The sequence below is a fragment of the Nesoenas mayeri genome (assembly GCF_963082525.1).
Source record: "Nesoenas mayeri genome assembly, chromosome: 4".
NCBI lineage: Eukaryota > Metazoa > Chordata > Aves > Columbiformes > Columbidae > Nesoenas > Nesoenas mayeri.
In genome coordinates this window covers 59,480,733-59,503,733 of record NC_137540.1, presented here as the reverse complement: position 1 = coordinate 59,503,733, position 23,001 = coordinate 59,480,733, and the positions used below count along the sequence as shown (strand labels likewise).

General features: G+C 38.2%; 1 protein-coding gene across 3 annotated transcripts in view; it reads right to left on the bottom strand.

The window, feature by feature from the left end:
• Window positions 1-19,865, bottom strand: part of KCNIP4 (potassium voltage-gated channel interacting protein 4) — a gene marked incomplete at both ends in the record, with an annotated part of 414,628 nt that extends 394,763 nt beyond the window's left edge. For all 3 annotated transcript variants that reach the window (XM_080344082.1, XM_080344081.1, XM_080344086.1), the window contains one exon: window positions 19,805-19,865. In XM_080344082.1, coding sequence (XP_080200208.1) covers window positions 19,805-19,865 — 61 coding nt within the window. The remainder of the gene's footprint in view (window positions 1-19,804) is intronic.
• Between the last annotated feature and the right edge of the window lie 3,136 nt (window positions 19,866-23,001).

The following is a 23,001-nucleotide window of genomic DNA, read 5'->3' as shown; positions in this document are numbered from 1 at the left end:
ATGACTCTACATCTTCAAATAAAGGCGTTAATGGCAAAGGAGTTCCAACTCCACATCTCCACTTTAAGATGTGTCAGTCAGTAGGGTTTTCCAGAAACAAATAACTATACTCAACTTGGGTCTCCCTGATTCCAGGTACACTGTTCTGTGCAGTTACAACTTCATGAATTTGAATATTGAACCTGTCCCAGGCAACTGTATTACTCCCTGCAAATCCTAACAGCATTTCCCCCATCATTGGCCATACACTTCTTGGGACTTCAAGTATCTGTTGAAAATACAGCGTGTTCCAATGAGATGTGACTTGTTAGACTGGAGAGAAGCTGTTTTTCTGAGCCTGTTGTCTGTGGGAGATTCGGCCAGTAAATGCCAATTTCCTTTACTATTGTGAAGGAGTCTGAACATTCATAATATAGTTATACAGTTCTCATGATCAAAGGAAGAAATTGGTGAAAAGGTTGAAGCATTCTGAGTGTAGTTCGTATATACAAAAAATGAACAGAAACTTATGGTGGTCAATTTACTTTATCATTTTTAGCCAAAAAAAGTACTATACAATTAGCAGATCTCGTATAGATAGGTGGCATGTACTGAAAAGCTTAGTATAGTAGTTGCAATATTTCCTGAATCCCCTTTTTTTGTGGTTTTAATTGTTATAATATTCCATGGCTTATTTGAGGCACAGCTGTAGCCATGTTTTATAATACAGGAATCCTAACTTTCATTTTTGAAAATTAAGGATCTTGTTCTTATTTGCACTTTGAAAAATGAGATTTTTTTAATAAGCAAACTGCTAATTGAAGTGACTGAATGTATATCTCCTCCCTACTAAAGTAACTAATTCTAATAGAATGTTTTTTTTCAGCACAGAATGATACTTTGACCAAGTATCACACTGAAGTCTATAGCATAGGGCGGGCAGGTCTGAAGACATTCATTAAAGTCTGTCTTGCCTGTTAGAGAGACAATGTGCCCATCAGGACCATCTCAGAGTACTAAATTCTTTTTAAAACCCCATGAGTTTATGAAATCTGATGGATAATTTTCTTACGTGTGCTTTCAAAACAAAATATTTTCTGATAAAAATTTGAAATTTAAACTCTTTGGAAATATTTAAGAGGTTGGGTTTTTTGTGGGTTGGGGTTTTTATTCTTAGTTTTTAGTCACGCATTAAATGCTTGCAAACAAGGTTAAGTTGATACTGTGTTTTAGAATGAACAAGACTCTATCCAATACCATTTCTGTTTACAAGAAAAGAGAGTTCTGAAAAGTACAAACAAACAAAAAAAAAGGAACAAAACCATAATCTTGACATCAGACTCTCACCTGGCATTAAATAAGGTCCTAAGAAAGACTGAACTTCACGTTAGGTGAAAATTACATATATTTTCAAATGAAGAGGAAAAATGTACTACTATCCATCTAAAGTATAGTTCTGGCTTATACTATGATACAATCATCAAATACATTTCTTTAAAAAATAGGCTAATATTGACCTGATCTCAGCCGTGCAGCTCCCTCTGTTCAACTAGTAACCACAAATTTTTTTTACTTGACTAGAGACATCTTCTCTATGCAAGTTAATACACAAACTTATATCATCTGCTCTGACTGCATTTCTTAAGTGGGTCATTATGTAATATCTAGATGCTGCTGCAGGCTAAAAAACATTAAGAAACTTTCAAAATCACTTAAAGTGAAAAATTTGAGAGAGCTCCAGAACCCCTAATCTGGTTTATGCTTTCCCTGGGAAAAGATGACAGCTCAGTATGCATCCCAGTCTTAGGTTTTGAAAACTTCTGTAAAACCTAATTTGAACAAATACATTTATTTTACCCCACCTGACCTACTCAGCTCATTTAGAGACACTATAGATGGACACCACAAGTAAGTACCATACATACAGACACAGTGAAAAAAGAAAGAAAAATAATTTAATTTTCTTGCATGCTATACATGTATATGCCTACAATTTCCACACTGTGGCTCAAATCTCCAGCTGTTGATGCTCACCTAGAACTGAAGTCACTGAAGGCTCTTGGTGCTCTTCACAAAAACAGGAGACCAACAAGGTGGGACAGATAAAGAGTTCTAGAGAAATGGTAAAAAGGACAGATCCCATTCTACAATGGTTCTATGTACAAAACTATCAAGAGCTGTAACATGAGGAAATTATGCTGACACAGGAATTTATTCTCAAAATTAGTTCCAGATAGATCATGGCAATAAAACGTAATGCTTGAATGCCTACATCTTGAGTACATATTAAAGAAAACTCTCATTTTTGATATGTCTGTGTGCTACTTTAATTGCAAACTGAATTACTTAACACTGAACGCTTAAAACCATTCATTTCCAATCTATGAACTCTCAGTTACATAGTGTATCTTACACTGCAGAACCGCTCTTCCAATTTAATACATAACTACAGGCTTCCTTGCCATTTGCTTAAAAATATTCATCCAGTTTTTTCCTCAGTGAGGACCATACCTAGAATAACTTTGAAATACAGAAAGGCTGAGGTGGGAGGGACCTCCAGAGGTCATCTGGTCCAAAATGCCCTGTTCAAGCAGGGACAACTACAGCAGGTTGCAGGGCCATGTTAAGGTAGCTTTTGAATATCTTCAAGGAAGGAGATCACACAACCTCCCTGGGCAACCTGTGCCAGTGCTTCTTTTTCCTGATGTTCAGAAGGAAACTGCTGTGTTTCAGTTTGTGCCCGTTGCCTCTGGTCCTGTAACTGGGCACCACTGAAAAGAGCCTGGCTCCACCATCCAAGCACTTTCCATTCAGGTATTGATCTACACTGATAAGATTCCCCCTGAGCCTTCTCATCTCCAGGTCAAACAGTCCCATGTCTCTCATAGAAGAGATGCTCCAGTCCATCCATCATCTTTGTGGAGCTTTGCTGGACTCTTCCTACTATGTCCATGTCTCCTTTGTACTGGGCAGCCCAGAACTGGACACAGTATTCCCACCAGGTGTGGCCTCATCAGTGCAGAGTAGAAACTTCCAGTCGCTTTCATGCTTCAAGAAATTACCATTAATAATTTCCATTTTTAGCTTCCATCATGGAAGAGCTTCCTGCTTATACATTTCTGGGAAAAACAAACCTATGTATTTTTCCTTAAGTTAGCTGAATATCGGAGACAAGGAATTAAGTCTTCATGTATTCAAGATTTTAAAACATTTTTCATAGTAGGCTGAGATGGCACTTACATGAGCTAAGAATAAATCTGGTAGCTGTGTCGTCTCTGAAATAATTGGATTTAGAAGAAATTTAGCAATATTTAAAAGAAGTATGATCACTCTGAACACAAATTTGGTTCCTTAAGATAGGAAGACATTGCAAGGTGTAGTTTTTGAGCTTGAAAACACGACAAAATTAAGTTAATTTGGCCTTTCGGCCATTTCTATACCAAGTAGGGGTAATATTAGACTTCATAGCCATGATGTGCAAGGAAAACCCTACCCAATTGCTATAATCAAACTCTAGGCATATTTAAAAACATTCTTGAAATATTCAGCAAGCTGTGCTTTGGCACACTGTTTTAAAAGTTCCAATTCTAATGCCATAACAAACTAATGTAATTTATAAAATTAGCCAACCTTCACACAGATTTGTTCTCTTGGCAGTGCTATTGACTTAATTTTCTCTCTGGGTTTTTACTGACTTTGAATATTCTCTCTGTATAAGTAATTGCATCTTGAAAAATGAAAATTACAAAAAGTTACCAGGGTGTGTCTGCATCATGCTGCAGAACGCAATCTGCAATACAGTCAATCTAAGATGATGTATTTACTAAGTCTAGCACTGAAATTCTAGCACAAATGTATTCTATTTTTTAAACCTGTGATGTTTATTTTTGAACATAGTTACATGTTTTCCTATTCAAGAAGACATTTAGCTGATGGGAGTTCTGTACTATGCTCTGCACATGTGCCATTCCACAGTCACAACTAAACAAGCAGCCTGAATACACACAATGAGAATTAATTGCAAATTGTCAATCAGGCAAGTGATAGCAGCTATCAAATAGTGAAGAACAGCTTCTGCTCAATTATGCTGTTGGTGATGAGATGTTAGGAAAATTTCTGACAGATAATTTGGCTCTAACAAGACACTATTTTGGTGATATTAATATAGTAAATCCTAAATATATAGGTCTAATATTTAACATACATCCCTAAAATATCAGGGCGGTCTCTAAGCATGCCTTTATAAATTCCCTGAGCTAGGAAGGTTCAGATTTCAGTTCTGCAAAAGAGATGAAACTGTAATTCAACAAACTCACCAAATTTCTGGGCCCCTGCAGAATGGGAAAGCTCCCACAGTGCTGACATGTGGTGATATTAGTATTTCTGTTCACTTTGGGAATGTGCTTTCAGAAGATGTCACCTAATAGTCCCTAGTTACCATGTTTTGGTTCACATCACAGAATACACTTGGAATGCAAAAAAAAATAAATTCTTTTAAATGAAACTAAGTGAGAAGAGGCACTCCAGAAGCTCACTTCATGCACTCCAACTATTAGCAGGCATTCAGTCAAAAAAACTAGACTTGAGCTAGTCTGAATTAAAACCCTGTAAAAATTCTTATTCATTATTACTCAATAACCCCATTTCACACTGCAAGTCATTTAGGCATAGCCCAAATGCCTAGACTGAGAAAGTTATGATCTTCATACTAAAACTTCTCAGTTTAATTTCCATGTCACCTACAAATTATTCTTTAGGACTTCAAAAAGTGTCCAGTAATTTTATTTTAAGATGGTGAGAATTCTGATTAGAAAGTGTTGTGAACCTATCATCCAAGAACAAATGTAGTTCTCCTCCTCACAGTAATGCCAAAGGTACATGATTACTGGCTTAATAGCTTAATAAAACACTAATGAGTAGACTAATAAGAAGTCATACAGGAACAGGCACAACAAATAGAATTCATTGCACACTGTATTTCAAGCTAAGGTCAAGTGTCTGACAAAGTTGTTCAGAAGAAAAAGGTAATGGTAGGCTGATACACTTGTAGAACATTTAAAATAAAATTCAAAGTGAGAAAAAAATGCTGTGAAGGCAAAGACACATGATATATAAAATACATAGGTAATGAAGAATGTTAGCAAAGTAATTGTCAATCAAAACACTGTGAAGTTACCAAAGTATACAGAAAAAATGACGTTATATATACACATAAAAATAAAGTGTAACATTTTCCCAGCAAGGCCAGCACAAAGAACGTTGAATGGTATAAAGTCAGAGTGCCAGCCCTGTGCCTCTGGAGTGCTGCCTGGTAAAAGCCTCTGCCTGGCCTTGTTAAAATACCTTTATCACATCTAACAACTGAATTTAAATACACAGTTTAATTTATTAACATCCACAGATGAGCTATCACAGATCTGCCCTGGAACTATAAGCTTAAAGAACCATATCCCCAAAATACCAAATTAGAAAAATGAATTTGGAAAAGATAGATAATAAATCCTCTGTGGTCAACTGTATCTAAGTGCCATTCTCATGATGGTTTTAATCAGGCAGTGGACACAAATTAAATACTTTTGAAGTATGTACACCAAAGATCACAATTAGAAAGGCTTAAGCTGGTACAAAAGTAAAAATATATGACATTTTTCTTGATTAAAGCCTCCTAGATACATCAGCCTTGAAAAATGAGAGAGGAATGAGCACACCCTATTTTATCATTATAATAACATTTGGTAAAGACACTCATAAAGCAGAGGCACATCTTTTCAAGTGTGAGATGGTACAGCACTGATAAAAATAATCTGAATAAGAAGTGTCTGAAACTTCAAAAGCTTCGCTATTGCTTGTGACATTGACTTTTCATGTTAAAAAATTGTTTAAAGTAACTGTCTTCAGTTTTTATTTATGGAAGAGAGAACTAAGATGTTCATGCTACATATCAAATGTTCAAAAGCTAAAATAACCTTAGAAAAGATACAGTTCATAAAAAGGTCACTGATAAAGTTTCCTTTCTGAAGATCCAAATCCAATAGCTGGAAAGCTGTGCAAGTTGAAGCTGTACTTATTTATTTTATTTATTTGGAACATCTGTTCAGATCACAAAAGAGACAAGTTCTGAGGGCCCTTGAGGATCTCTGCAGTCTTTCATCAAGCTTCTCATAGAAATGAGGTAAAGTTGTTGGTTGTTATTTCTTGTAAGACAATGACTCCTACCCAATCCAAATTCTTGAGACCTGCTTCACACAAAGTTGAAAGATGTGCTGCACTGCAAGGACGTCACTTACTCTTCAGTGATTACTCCTCAGACCCAACAGGAACTGGGAGCTGCTGATCTCATCTCTGTGGAAGCAATAACTCTCCAGAACTCTTGTAGGATGGGAAGAATTACCATCAACAGGAGAAAGCTGGAATCTCTTCTTTGTGCAAGGCAGAAATTCCTGAAGCTAAGATGAAATCTGTATTCTACTTTTATTTTCCAATTTCAAGCACTGTAGTCAGTAAGCTTCCAACAGGTTTGGAAGTCAGAAGATAAAAAGCAACGCTCAAAGACTAGTCATCATTCATGAAGGAGAAGACATCAAGTAGAGTTCCAGAGAAATAATCTATCTTGTAGAAATAGAATGGAGAAAAACTATTTAGGTAACACCTGTGTATCTGGGAAGTTTGACACTGTGGAACATGTTAAATCACGGGCTGAAGACAGGTGGAAGGCTGCAGTGAAAGGGGCAGCAATTCACACTTGAAAGTATAAACAAGACTAAAGTCTCTAAGACATACCAAATAACATTTTGGTCTTAGTCAGTACTGTGAAATCTTGGGTATATATTTCATCCATTTTGTGTACCAGGCTTTAAATAAAGGAAGATTTACTTTAGAACTAGGAAAATATTTGTACCAGAAAAGATAAATTCTGAAGTAGATTACCTAGTGATGTTCTGAAGCACCCAGTACTCGTGGATTTTAAGTACATTAGACAAAAAGCTGTCTGCACTACCATATAAATATTTGATCCTGCCTTGGGCCATCAGGATAAATAAGACTCCTCAACCTCTCTTCCAAACTATTTCTCTGTCATTCAATGGTTTTTATTGCTTTTATCTGAAAAGAACAAATGAAATCTGATGTAATAGAGATTTTGAACTGGATTTTGCGTCAGCCTTCTGCCCTGAGTAGGCTGTATGGATAACATACAGCTCTATGTGATCTGTCTGGTTAGTCACTGTCTGCTTCACATTCAGAAACAAATATAAACCTTGAAACTTGACTGAATATATGCCTATTTATTTTACCCTCAGCCAGAAAATCCACAACTCTCTCAGTGGTGTTGGGTTTTGTTCTTAAAGCACAAGTTTCTCAAATCATGATATTACACAAAAATCTCAGTGTTTCTTGAAGAACTTTTGCTTCCCAGAAAGCAAATAATTAACTGATTCTTAAAAAGTTGCAGTTTTGGTGGTTTGAACTGGAAATACTCTCTAGTATTCTGAGCAGGGGAAGAGACTCTACATTGATATCTCTTCCTGCTTCTCCTATTCTTTCACATTATATTAGCATTACAAGATTACGTTAGCCTTACAATATGTATTGTCAATGTAGGCAGATGTCCTCTAAAGTCACAGCCTATATTTTTTGGTTTCTGAAATTATGAACTCCACAGGAAGAGAGAAAAGCTTTATTTCTTCCCTTCTCTGTAAGAGGTTTCAGAATCTAAATGACTAAAGTCAACTGTTCAGACATTTATGACCAAGTACATCTATTAAGCATAACAGGATGATTCTCAGTTTTAAACACTACACTGTGTTGCAACTGTTGTAAGATCAGGGTTTCTAATCATAATGAAACAGGCACTGATGGATCAAGATCTATATTAATTGCTTTAGTGCAAGGTGATTTTAATCAATACTCTTCTTGGAACAGAAACGGTCATTTTAGTGTTAACTGCAGCAAGAAACTGGTATCAGTTTATTTAATTACCTGTATGCTTACTATTGAATATACATTTCTCCTAACACTACACCTGCAAAACGGACAACAGACCATCTACAAAGTCAGTGCTGTAAGTTGCCACTCACCAAATAGCAGTTTGATAATGCCATCAACTTGTTCTTGTTTGCTTTCAGTGAGGAATTAGTGTTTTAATTGACAGTGTTCCTGTATGTATTCTTTGTGATGCAGCACATGTGAAAATACATCATTAATCTTTTGGGTTCTTGAAAGGAAAAACATGCACCAGAAAAAAACCCTACTTTCTTCTGAATAATTGAAAGTGTCCTAACAGACTGTCAGTGTAGTAGTAATTTAAAGTGTTGTTGATTAAACTGACTGTTGGTAATATACTGTTTAAGAGGATGTCAGAAATTCACTGGCACATTTTGGATAGCTTTACATTCCATTCTGGACAGTTCAAAATGTTCTTGCTTTTGCATTTTGAAATATACTCTGGTAAAGTAAAATATATGACACATAGAGCTGTTTTGGGTTATTTGGGGATTTTTTGTTTGTTTGTTTGTTTTAATACAACATGGGAGTTTAGCTGAATAACACCCATATCTTCAGGAAGGAAAAAAGTTACTAATTTTCAAGAAGTCTGGGATGACTCAAAGACTTTAGAAACAAGAAATTATCTTTATAAATCTATATTAAAATATAGAATTGCTTTATTTTACTTTAATATCAGAAAATTAGCTGCATGCAAACAAAAAGCGCAAATGAAACAAAGATTTTTGCAAGTCAAGATAACGTCTAAATACTGTACAGCCCAGCAAGCTAAGTAATGAAGCAAGGTACTCAAGTATGCATCTGAATAATTTTAAGTCCTGCTAGCTCACATGTTTAATAAAGATTTAATGTACTAGGAGGAAACTTGACAGCAGATGTGCCATGTAAAGAGCTATGTCACTGTATACACTCACTCATGTCTGTTTCCTCCTCACCTTAATGCCAATGCATTATTTTTCCGCCAGGCTATTGGAATTCAGTTTCATAAACATGCATTAGGGACCTCCAAGTTCCACTGAAAACATCACGCATTCTACTTTCCTCTGACTGACAATCAACCAACCTAGAAAGAAGTGCTTAACCAAAAACCAACATCATTCTAAGGTAAAAGATTACACAAGAAGGTGAGAAAGTGCTTGTTTTGCTTAGCAGTGCACATGCACCTTCCAAGTGGCAAGTAGAGGGATAAGTGGAGAGGCATTGCTTGGAAGAGTTGGAGGTTTCAATCTCCTGAAAAGAGGATCTTTACCACCATATAATGGAAGGCAGAAAGGGCAAAACCTATCATCTATTTACCCAAGCCCTTCTGTTATTTGACTTCCTCTTTCCCCTGTTTTCCAGGTAACAAAAAAAAAAAAACAAACAAACAAACCACAACGTAATCTTACAGAGACAGACTGAAAGCAAACATTTTGAAACGAATCATGAAATGGGTTCCCAGGTCCTAGCCACAGAGGTAGTTCTCTCGTTTTCTCAATTCTGGACAGTGGGCTGGGAAAATGATTGCACAATATGGCATATTCCAAAAAGCAAAATGGGAAAACTCCACCTCATCACCAGCAGGAAGACTGAAGAAAGACACGGTATTTAAAGTAGACCTAGTTACTGAAACAGTAGCATGACAATCTTTTCTACCTTAATCATAATACACACTCTCACAAATTGCAGGTATATCTACTTTGTTCTATTATATTTTTTTCTTAGGCATCTTAGATTTAGTAGGCTGCAGACCCTGGTTGTGCAGGAATCAGGGAAGCACCCACAAGTCAGCGTGTTTATGTATTCAGTTACAGCATCATCTTAAAAATAACAATGAACTTTATTGTGTACTTGTTTCAGTCACCAGCAGGTGGATGCTGCCAGCACAAAATGCTCCAGAGAAACAGTCTAGATTTATCTTTCTCTACAGAGAGCTCTACAACATATGATACTTTCTATAATGTTGCATCTCAGAATAAAACAAAATAACCTCAGATGTCCATAAATCAACATGGAAAAAGACACATTTAATAGAAAGACTGAATCATTAGATATATAGGGTACCATTCACCTACTGAGCACTGGAATATCAGTCAATAGTCAGAATGATTAAGGACATCTGGGTTTCATCTGGTTAAAACCAGCTACATTGCTAAAGCTTAAGACCTATGTCGATCGGAGAAAACACCTATCACATTGTTACCAGCACGCAATGAAGCAAAACATGATTCTATGGCTGGATCTGTTTGATATACATCTTTTATATTGCTTCAAAAGAGTATTCTTCAAAGATTTGTCCCCTGCTTATTTTAAAGTAAATAGAATTCATTTATCTCAAGCTACATGTAATACAAGAGCAGATCCCAGAGTCTGCTTGCTCAGATACCACTGAAACCACACACACAAGAAAGCACTTCTTGATCTTTTTTGCCTCCTTTCCTTCAAGTGCCCAGGCAGGGACTGCAGTCCCACAGCCTGCTTCTCATCCCCAACGCCCACTCCCACTGGGAAACCACATTGCTGTACCCAGCGCATCCCTCCCAGCCCCAGTGCCACCTGTGAGTGTGCAGGGGCTCTGCCTGGGCCCCCTCTGCACCCAGATGGGATGGGCCACTTGCTGCTGCAAAACACCCCTGAGTGGCTGGTACAGCATGTTTTGGCTCACTTTGAAACAGAGTGTCTCAAAAAAAGGTCAATCCTTTCCAGTAGTAACATTCATTAAAAATAATAATAATAATTAAAAAAAATATATAGTAGTATCAGTTCAGTTAATTTGAAAATGTGATCATAGACTGTTAACATGTACACAGGCATCTCTCCATCCTATAAAATTTCAAATCTCCCTGGTCAGTTGCAACAATGCTTATATCTGACAGAAGATCATAAGTTCAAATTGCATCAGACATGTTAAAATTAAAAAAATAAAAAAAAAAAACAAAAAAAAAACCAAAAACAACACCAAAAAAACCCAAACACACAAACAAAAAAAAAAAATGACAGAAAACAAATGACACACACACACAAAAAAACCCCAACACACCACAACCACACCTGTATTTTTCCTACGTTCCAGCTAACTGCATGCATTCAGGACATTCTCCAATTAAGCTAATTCTTTCTATCATATTATGTTTAACTTTTGTTCAGCACAATGTTGTCTTTCAAGATCTTTTTGTTATAACATAAGCTGTATTATTTCTAAGTCAAATAACTATGTTTATTTTTTAAAGTAAGAATTACATAAATGTTCCCATTTATTAAACCACACAATATTGATAAATGCTTGTGATGTAGAATACAATGTAATGTCTTTGTTTAGAAAGTGTTATCTTAAATTAAAACACGAAACAAAAAACTATGGTGGTAACAGAAGCAAAGAACTGAACATATACCATTACCTTTTAAAGACTGGTTTAGAACACAACCAAGAAAATAAATATTTATTATTATTATTATTATTATTATTATTAATTTTATTGGTTTGTATACACAAACAGAGATATTTGTCAATATTGCAGACTCCATGATTGCAGTGACTCAATGATTTCATCTGAATCATATTGTTTCTCCTCTATTTAATAAAACTGTTCAAGGATTTGGAAATGAATTGGTACAGCTTACCAGAAATATCCATGTGAGTGTACAGAAAGCAGAATTTCTTACTAAAAAAAAAAAAAAAAGTTCGGGATTTGACCCAAGAAGTCCTCAACTAGCAAATTACCAGCATGAGCAGCTTCAGCATTTCCCACTGCAGTCCTTACACAGCAGGGAAAACCAGCAGCAGCCAGCACAGTGCTGTAACGCCCTGACAGAGACGGCACTTCGACAACACCAGCCAGGTGGCACAAACTAGAGAAGCGCCCCAGTTATTGTGTCATGCAGGTGTTAAGAGACTGGAGAAGAGGTGTCTAGATGTTCTTTTCATTTTACTGTAAAGCATCTAGATGAGTGATCCAATAAAAGGTTTTGGTCATTTGACCTTTTTTTCAAGATATACTAGAGCTATACAACTTTTAACTACTGCTAAATATTTCCAGCACAGCAGTTTCTTTCCTTTACATGGAATCGCGTAAAGTTGATCTATGTTTCAGTTCCAGATTTATCATTCTCCTGATTTTCACAAATATTGGGGCCAAAATCCTTATTCATTCCAATTATTCCCATAGATATCAAGGTGTGTATAGGAAGAGTGATGACAGTCAAATTAGTTACTGTGATAAAGTGCTGTTCTGGTTGTTTGCACTTTGGGCAAGGGTTAAAAAAGGCCTGCACTGTGAAGAATCAGACCCATCGTCATGTTTTATGGCTACTGTTTATCTTTCTCATAAATCCTAAATGTTTCTTCTGGACTACAAACAGAAGTAAACTTTGGTTCAAAAATAAGAAAAAGATTCATTATACTGAAACCTAATGACTACAGCAATATTCACAAAAGTTCTCTCTGCTGGAAAGGTAACTGAAAGTTGTGAGAACAAGACAATGTATCAGTAAATTTGGTCTTTTTCCTATCATTAAAATAGCACACACTTTCTTACTGACTGCATGAAACAAAGCATCCACCTTACAGTCTATGTCTTAGGACATTCAAAGCCTTTAATTTTGTATAACCATGTCTATACTGTCACCATTCGGTCATTTTGTGACATACTGATATAACATGCTGTGTAGTGCTAGACATTTCACTGTGCTCAGGGAAGCTTCTGGGTTTATGCTTTATACAGTGAAAATATCTGGCCTAGAAATAAAGATATTTTCTCCTAAAATAAAATCCAAACATTTAAATGTGAATCATCGTTCTTAACAGGGCAAGATCATTCTAGTTTAAAATTCCTGTTATCATGCCTTCTACCTATAGTTTGTTTCACCAGTGAACACATAAGCATCTACGTTTTTCATAAAACTGTTTGTGTCGCTACAGCATAAGTTGTAAACATACAAAAGAGGATCAAAACTATAAACTCTACTTCTAGAGATATTTGTTTTATAGATGAAAAACAATATAAAAAAGCAACACTATATTTATTTTCAGACCTCTGACAGAAAGTTCCTTTTAATACCAAATTAAGTCTCTTCTAGGCTGCCAGAAATAAATCACAGTATGTGTTCAGATCTACAGCATTTATTCTGTGTTTGGTTTTATTCTTACAGGTGAATGGCTTCAATATACTTTCAACCCAACCACACATTTTAAACTGCTGCTAGTTTATAGTTGCCTACAGACCTCCTAAATTCATAGCAGCATGTCTAGAGCCCAACCTCCTCTGCTGCTCCATGCATGAAGGCAATAACACAGAAATTATCTCTCCTGTACAGTGTGAGAACGGAAAATTTAAGGGGAACAAAAAAAAAGATATTTTTTTTTCCCCCAAGACTCCTGTAATACAATCACAAAATAACAAGAATATAATGAAATTTAAAAAAAAAAAAAAAAAAAGGATTGTATGTTTTCCATAGTTCTATAGACTCCAAAAATATACATTTCATTTGTTTTCGCTTCTCTTCCACATTCCACCTGGTATACTCAGTGGGAAATCTAGGCCAAATATTGGTTAGCCATCAAAGCAATAGCAAGCAAAGATTTTGACAGAGAAAACAGGATTCTGAAGGGACAACTATTATAAAAAAAATAAGCCCTATGTCAACCTTTTGTCCATTTACTTTCGACACAACCACACATCACTGTTCAGGACAAACATTATGGAGACATATTGTCCAAACTAGCCCATTAACCTCACAGTTAACTACCTCCAGCTGTGCTGCCACACTGTGCTCCAAAGAAAGGAGGTGTTCATATCTGCACTCCTGCACGTCCCAGAATAGGCCCAAGCCTATTAATTAGAGGGTGTGCTAATAAATAAGAGAATCCTACTTGGTTCAGATCATATTGACTACAAGTACTGAAAAGAAAACAGTTTGGCTTGTGGCCCAGTCCACAACTTTGTGCTAATGTTTTCTCTCTTATCTCAAATAGGGGTAATGGCCTCTGCTAATGAGAGACAATAAATGGCCAGTGTTCGTTTTGCAAGCAAGATTTTGAATACCATCTATTTTGGTACTTGAAAGAGAGGACAAGCAGAATTGTAGGGGGGAAGGACAGTAGGACAGTCTGCCAAGAATGCACATATCTATGAAATAGTGAAGCAATCAGGAGTTGTATTTTTAGATACTTTCTTTTTCAAATGCCAAAGATTCTGAATAAATCACAATGGCAAACTGAGTGGCTGAGATGGGATAGATTACAGCTGAATGCTGCAGGGATCAAATATTCAGCTCCAACCTAAAGCATGAGTCCTAAGTGCTTATCTGATACATGGTAAAAGCTTCCCAGGACACACACTAGCTACTTCTCTTATGGCTACATTAACTGACAAATACTGTATCTGCCTCTATATACTTCATAACATCTAGAACACCTGGAAAGAGTCACTTGTCTAAGCCAAATATACTTGAAACTTGTATTTATGTATCAACTCTGAGCATGGGTAGTAACTTTGATGCAGAATAATGAAGCAGCTGTATTTTGTGCAAATGTATGTTTATATAAAATTGATATTGATGGAAAGCCAAGGTATTTTCAGCATTCATATAAAATGTGACTCTCTATACTAGAATTTTGCATATAATTACTGCTTCACGTGCCCACTGAATTTACGAATTGGAGATGGAGGCAGAGACCAAATTTTACACACAGGTTTACATGTCAGTAGGTTCCCTCAAAACTTCACTTATTTCCTTCATTCTGCTCCTAAATAAATGTTTATTTACACTTAAAATATTTGCATCTATTTGCATGAGCATTATAAAGATATCTCCTTTATTAGATCACAAGTCCATTTAATTTATTCTTTCCTTTGTATATTTGCAACTTTCACAGAAATATGTTGTGTTTGGAAGCAGCATTTCAAGCTGACTGTGTTACAGAACGCCCAGGGCAGAAACTGAGGATTCACTGGGATACAGGTGCACAAGATAAAATGGCCAGAAGAAGTCTCATATCAAAGACAACATGAAGGGCATTTAGGGACAACAGATCATTAGTAGGAAAAGTGACGACTCTTTAATGACAGCAAGTCCTATGGATGGAGCTCTTAGACAAACTAAAGCTTTTACACTGATATGAGTATCGGTGGAAATTACTTGGATGGTCACTGCCTGGTTTTCATCATGTCAGATGAGTCCCAACTGGGATATAAAGTAATTGGTCCAATACATACCACAAATACATAATAGAGTCCAGCATCCTTCAATAGGACACACTTCTGCTTAATTTCAGTTGTATCTCAAGGTGTGCAAGAAGCTGCTTCCTCATTTCTCTCCTCTCATCTCTTCTTTTTTCCTGAAATTGTTTTCCAGAGCATTTTTACTCACTTACATAACTTTTTCTTAGCATACCTCTTTCTAAATCCCTGTTTTCAGCTTTTCCTAGATGTAGTTTCTTGTCCTTCCAGGACTGCTTCCTTTGTCTTCTAAGAATGCCTCAAGTAACACAAACAAGCCATTCATTAAAAGCAAAAGTGAACACTATTGCACAAGGATCTCTCAGAAGTATGGCAGAGGATATCAAACTCTAAGTGAACTTAAAGCTGGAAAAATACTTATTAGTACTATTTGGTCCATCTTCTCCACATGATGTAGAAATGACAGCCTCTTTCCTGACATGCAGAATTTGCAACTGTCCTCTCTAGTCAGAAAAAATTCTTCAAAACTTGTCATAAATGACTCCATGGCTTTTGTAAATATTTCTATTGTTTGAATAAGGAAAGGTGGTGTACCAGTCAGCACAATCCCCATTCTGAATTCAGGATACCCTAAAGCAAAGCAACCAGTTGCTGTGATAGTTTCTTATTCACATGAGTATTCAGAGAATCATAGAATTATTTAGACTGGAAAAGACCTTTAGATCATTAAGTCTAACCTAGCTCTGCCAAGTCTACCACTAAACCATGTCCCTAAGAACCTAATCTATGCATATTTTAAACACCTCCAGTGATGGTGACTCAACCACTTCCCTGGGCAGCCTGTTCCAATGTCTGACAAGCTTTTCCATGAAGGAATTTTTCCTGATATCCAATCTAAACCTCCCTTGGCACAACTTGAGGCCATTTCCTCTTGTCCCATCACTTTTTACTTGGGAGAAGAGACCAACATGCTACAACCTCCTTTCAGGTAGTTGCAGACAGCAATAACATCTCCCCTCAGTCTCCTTTTCTCCAGGCTAAACAGCCCCAGCTCCCTCAGCAACTCCTCCTAAGACTTGTTCTCTAGATCTCTCACTTGCTCATTGCCCTTCTCTGCACTTTCTCCAGTATCTTAATGTCTCTTCTGCAGTGAGGGGCCCAAAACCAAACACAGGATTTGATGTGGGACCTCACTAATGCCAAGTACAATGGGACAATCACCTCCCTGGTCCTGCTGGCCACACTATTTCTGATACAAGCCAGGGTGCTGTTGGCCTTTTTGGCCACCTGGGCACACTGCGGTCTCATATTCAGCCAGCTGTCAGTCAACACCCCCAGGTCCTTTTCCTCCACGCAGGTTTCCAGTCATACTTCCCCGAGCCTGGTGTTGTTGTGACCCAAGTGCAGGACCTGGCACTTGGCCTTGTTAAATCTCATACCACTGGCCTCAGCCCAGTGATCCGGCTGGTCCAGATCCCTCTGCAGAGCCTTCCTACCTTCCAGCACATCAACAGTCCCACCCAACTTGGTGTCATCTGTAAACTTACTGAGGTGCACTTGATCCCCTCATCCAGGTTATTGATATTAAACAGAACTGGCCCCAATACTGAGCCCCGGGGAACACCACCTGTGACCAGCTGTCAACCTGGTTTCACGCTATTCACCACAACTCTCTTGTACTGGCCATCCAGCCAATTTTTACCCAGCAAGTAGTACCCCCATCCAAGCCATGAGCAGCCGGTTTCTCCAGGAGAATGCTGTGGGAAACAGTGTCAAAAGCTTTACTAAAATTTAGGTAGACAGCATCTACAGCCCTTCCCTCATCCACTAAGTGGGTCACCTTGTCAGAGAAGGAGATTGGGTTAGTCAACAGCTTAAATTTGTCCAAGATACTGAACCCACAGCACACCTGGTGGTTAAACTTATTCTTACCTGCACAAACTTTCTCTGATAATTTCCCTCTGCTCTTTTGGTTTTGCCAAGACCCTCTTGCCTTTACTCAGTAGCAGATGAATTTTCGCTAACACTAACACAACTTCCTCATGGATATGACATTGATAAAGGCTGCTTCCTGAGGTGGAGGGATGAAACAGTTCATTCTTACAATGGTTCAATATTTAGGGGAACAAGCATTGTCTTACTTCAACAACTCTCAGTGGCACACCAACTGACATTAACTTGAATGTAAAAGGTGCCCTGCAAGTTGCAATAGAGTAAAGGTAAGGGGAAGAGAAGCTGAAGGGAGTCATTACTTGTTAAAAGATAAAAAATGTTTCCTTTGTCCATACTAATCTTCATAATTTAGGATGCTTGTGTGTTACTTGGGTTTTATTGCACTTGGAAAAATGAAATGGATGAACAGTCACAATTCTGTTGGTTTCATCTTCTGACTCTTGAGCACTACTATCAAATCCCTATAACAACTCTACTGTAGGCATTACCAGTTAAAAACAATAATGTTTGAAGCATTGTTTGTATTTGAAGAGAAATAATAAGAAAAAATCTACTGAATGCTTTCCCATTAAGTAACCAACAGACAGATATGTTCAGAAATGCTGATGGCACTGGAAATGAGTTCAAAGCTTAAGAGCCTGATGAGATACAGCTAGAGAGGAGTGGAAAGGGATGTTTACATGAAAAAGGGCCAAAATTTTGAGAAGATGAATATATATGTACTGTCTCATATAACAAGGAAGCCCAGAGCATTGAAGCTGGACACTTGTTAGCTTCGCATCACATCAAACCAGTCAAGATATAAGTTGAGTGGTGATCTAACATATGTCATTCTCCAAAGGAAATGAGGTATTTTCTTTTACCTCTGTCATTTCTATCTTTCCATTTTATGTTTCTGGCATAAGAACTTATTTTTGGGAATTTTTTTTCCTAAAGTAACTCACGTTTCAGTTAGATTTTGCTTTTTATTCTAAAATAGTGCAAAAGTGTATTTTACTATGTCTCACCATTACAAGCTTGAAATGAATTAAAGTTGACATTAATTTCTAGAAGCTACAAGGCATGCATGTCAAGAAAAACAAAATGGAAAACAGATATACTATACGGTTTAGTTGAAAACATTTTCTGTAAAACTATCATATTGATATTTCATATTATCTGTATGACATGGATTCAGATCATATTTCCCCAGTTTTCATATAGACACTTTCCTGTTACTGCTAATTATACCTACAAGATAAAATATTAAGCTGCAAACTCTCTTTATGCTTCAACACCTATAGTAATGATCCATAAACCGAATTATTCCTCAATAGCAGCTGTGAAAATCCACTGTGTCTAAATTATGACCCTAGTTTTGTTTAGCCTGGACAGTCCTGCATGGTAGCTGCACAGGTGTAGCTAAGAGCCTTACCAGGGTTTGTCACTGACAATGTACATGTTATGGAAAAACAGGCTTTCAGATCTCTAACAGACTAGAGCTGTAAGGCTGACAGTGGTATGTGGAGGGAAAAATCTTAATCATAACTTGTGGGGGTTGGATCTGAAAAGCAGTGAGAAATATCACAACATCACTTTGGTGGACAGCCCAAAACTAATTACATACCAAATTACAGAAGTTCCCTACCCCCAAAGCAAATAATCTAGTATCCTATCTGAAGGACTACAAAGCCCTAACACATGAGAAAACCTAGGGCATTAAGGAAAGAGAAAAAACAAGTACAATCAACACATGGCTGAGAGCCTCTAGCAAACAAAAGACTACTCTAAAGCATCAGTAATCAAGCAAAGAGTGAGACTCCACTGTGTCTTTCAAGCAACTTGATGGCAAAGCTGCTAGTCTACACTGGCGTGACATAGCTTATAAAAAATTCTAGCAACACAGCAGGAAACATGAAATTGCTTTCCATCTTTTCTTAGAAAACAATTTTTCCCTGCTCTTGATTGGCTGTTTTACAAAGTTTTTCATCAAATGTCCAATCATCCTCTGCTTAACCATATACCTTGAACTGGGCACCTTCCTCAGCAACATCATGTTACACGCATTCCACTCAAGGAGTTTCAATTCTGAATAATGCTGTTCCCTACCCATGCTAGGAGAAAACTCCGGGAGTCACAGTCACAGTGGAAGACAGCAAAGAATGCTTTTTCTCCTCCCTAAAATGTGTGTTATTTTGTAACCTCTGTCAGTCGCATGGGCGACTGCAATTTGCAACACAGAAAAGAGAAAGGCACCAGGTAACCTTTACCTTACCAGAACAAGCTGGTCTCCATGAAATATTTGGTACTTCGACATCAGGAAGGTACAAAGAGGACCAAAGAAAGGAGGTGTAAGTGGGACTGATCAAAATTACCTCCTGAGAGTAGATAACTAGAGGGGAAATGCATGGTTTACCCGGGAGGTTCATACCTAGCCCCAGGTCATTTCAGCGAAGGCAAAAGTACCAGTTGGGTCACCGCAGGCATCCTAGGGCGGGCCGCGCAAAGCCCTCATCATTTCTTAGCCCGACATCCCATTAAGCATTTGCTCACTATCCCCACAGACACACACACATTTTTCCAAGACAGTACAGATGCATTTACCCCATGCAAGCAGGCAGCTCCCCCTCCCTGCCCCACGCCAAGTTACAAGACTTGCTGCTTAAAGGTGAGGGGCAAGACCCCAAAATAACTCAGAAGCAAAACCCCGCGCCCCCGTGTTGCTCGCGTCCTACCGCCTGTGGAGCTGGCCTCCTCCAGCTGCGCCGAGATGCTCTCCACCCTCCTCACATTCATGCTGGGAGGCGGGAGGCGCCCGGAGCCGCGGCGGGGGAGCTCGGCAGCACCACCGCGCCGGGGCCAGGGGAGCCGGAGCGGGGCCGCAGCGAGCGGAGCGGCGCGGGGCCGGGCGCGGCGCGGCGGAGCGGAGCGGGGCCCCGCCTCGGCGGTGGCGGCACCTCCCCCGCCACCCGCGGCGGCGCGGGGCGGGCCGCGGCGCGGAGCTCTGGGCGCCTGCTGGCGGGGGCGACACCTTGACTCCTTCTGCACGGGGTGAGGGGTGTCAGCCCCGCTCCCTGCGCTGCCGGACTGCCCTCGCAGCGGTACGGCTGCGGGCCGCTCCCCCCGTGGCTGCCTGCTCCGCGGGGCTGAGCCGGCACCCGCGCCCCGGGCCGACTTGGGAGCGGAGCCGTTGGTGAGAGCGGGGGCTGCCGTGGGGAAAGCCCAGAGCAAGAGCCTGGCAACGGCCAGGCCGTACCGCTCACTCTGCTCGGCGGGTGCACACAGGTGGTTCCTGCATCACCTGTTAGCAGGCTGCTCGGGACACCAAGTGCTTCTGAGCCCCTGTGTGGAGGAGCGCCCGTGTCAGCTGCTCTCCAGGAGCAGCTCTGGCAGGTTAGGACAGGCTGGAAGCACGCCCAGAGCCCACGGGTACTTTTTGGAGTTGCTCACCAGCACTGCAAACACCAGCAAGGCCATCAGTTTAGGTCTCATAGTATAAGCCCGCAGTTTATCAAACCCATTCTTTTTTTACAAAACACTATATTTGTTCAAATTAGGGTAAATTGTACTATGGGATGCGAAAGTCTAGGAAGCCACGTGTAGAGCACAGGAATAATACCTAACAAATTATTTAGTCAGACACTTCAAACAGCTCTGTAGCAAACTGATATCATTTCACTGAAACCAACGAGATTCTACCCTGTGATATAAAGAGTGATTTGGCTATTGTATTTCAAGAAAAAAAGGAAAGGCCATCTGAAGACACTTTCATAACTCCTCTAATTTATAAAGCCCTACCGTGACACATCATTAGAAAATTTTTCTATTATGACAGTTCTCCCAGTTCGATTTTACACAGATAACTTCTTAGGCTTCTTTACTATTTCTTTTATTCTTATATGAATAATGACTTGTTTTAGAAATCCCAGTTATTCTCTTCTTTGTGTACATTCCCAACAAAATATAGTATTTTTTCAAGGCATATAAGGATTACAGTCTTAGCTACCTAAACTCTTATATATCACGTTTGATGTTTAATTTCATATTATTTCTTGAACCAGCTATTGTAAAGATTCTTTTCAGCTGAAAGATAAAGGAGTAATTCCTACACCACACTGCCAAGAAATGCTTTAGGAAAAGACTTCTATCATATTCTAGCTCATGGCACAAACTTACATCTGTTTTCATTCCAAAATTATGGAATGATTGAAGACTTGAATGGGCAGAGATACTACAGTGTAGTATAGCACTGGCCAAGACCAACTCAATGTTGAGCAGCTGCTGCCAAGCATTCTTGGAAAGACTGTGAAGAGAGGATTCAGAGTGCTATATTTGCTATATGCCCTCAAAAGATTTTTCTCCTGTGAGGTAAATCCTCAGTTAGCAAGGATGTGGCTCTTCCTCATCAGGGAAGTTCGAAGTATTCAGAAGAGGATTTGGTTCATTATCAGGATTTGAGCTTATTTATTACCAAGAAGCTAACCCTACAGATAACTGCAATTTATCACAATTTTACAGGAGTCCTTGTTGTCATATATATATAGTTTTCAGAGTGAGGCAGTTCTGATTTATGGCTGTCACTTCCTCTTGCTCACTTTGCTCTACCCCAATGTTGTATCAGAACTCCATGAGTTACAAAAACATTCTAAATATATGTGAGCAGCTGGTCATAACAGAGTGAACTAAGGCAAGAATGGTAGTAATACATCAAAAATATCTTCGCAGTTGCCAGTTAAACTAGACATTCATCTTGTGTCTTAGAAAGAATTACAGGTTTGCAGTGCAGAACATAAGCTCCAGAAGTATCTACCAGGTTTGTACAGATAAGGTAGCATGTGTCACCTCTATGATCAATTGTTTCTGAGGAAAAGAAAAAAGAAACTGACCTAAATAAATGGAACTGTCTCCATAAATCTGCATGTTTCTCTTAAGCTCACCTTCTTTATTTTCCTGCTTCCACCCACCTGTTCTCCATCTCCTGTTCTTTTGATGGGCATTGCTTGAAATAATTTTATCAATTCTTTCTGTATATACTTTCTTTTTTGTTCTCTCAGGATTTAAATACTTGTCTTGGTAAAAGTCATAGTCTTTCCCAAACTTCCCTTTGAACTATTCAATTTCTTGTCTGTTTCAAACTATTAGTTTTCTCTTGCCTTGTAGATACCTCTTTTTCTTTTCACCACCACTGCCAGTGAGACCTAAGTGTTAGCATAGTATTTACCATTTACTTAGAAATTAGGGGTGCAATACATAAAATGAAAGCCTATTTAAAAAACACTGGAAAAATCCTCAGTTAATACAGTCTTCATCAAAACTATAGCAATAATAGAATTGTCGCAGATTTTCAGCCACTGAGCATCTGGTTTAATTTTATCTGACTATAGATTATGACAATTATTGGTGGTAATTGACAAACATAAAGATTGAATATGTGTAATTTTGATACTCTATGTAAAACAAAATACACATCATAATATGATGCTTTTCCAAATTTGCTTTAAAGGGCAAATTCTTTATTGTTTACCAAACTTGATTCAGTTTCCTCCAATTAGCATGTCAAACCCATGTGTCTGCTCTATATAACACTCAGTAAAAAATGACATCAACTGTGATTTCATCCCTTCTATATAATTACATTTCAACATATAATTATATCTCTGTTAATATAGAGTTTCATTCTAGTTTCTATTTTTCAAAATATATAACTCCTTCCTTTCTTCCTCATTTATTTCAAATATTTTTCTGGAGCGAAATGCTAATAACACCTTAAGCATATATTTAAAAGCTACATGTCTGGCTGAAGATTTCTTCTGTGATAAAATTTTAAATTCTTCTTCTTGAAATAGTTGATGTAGTTTCCATGTGATTTCTTTAATTCGAATCTGAATCAGCATATTTCTATTAGCCTCAAATGTAAACTAATTGGAAAGAT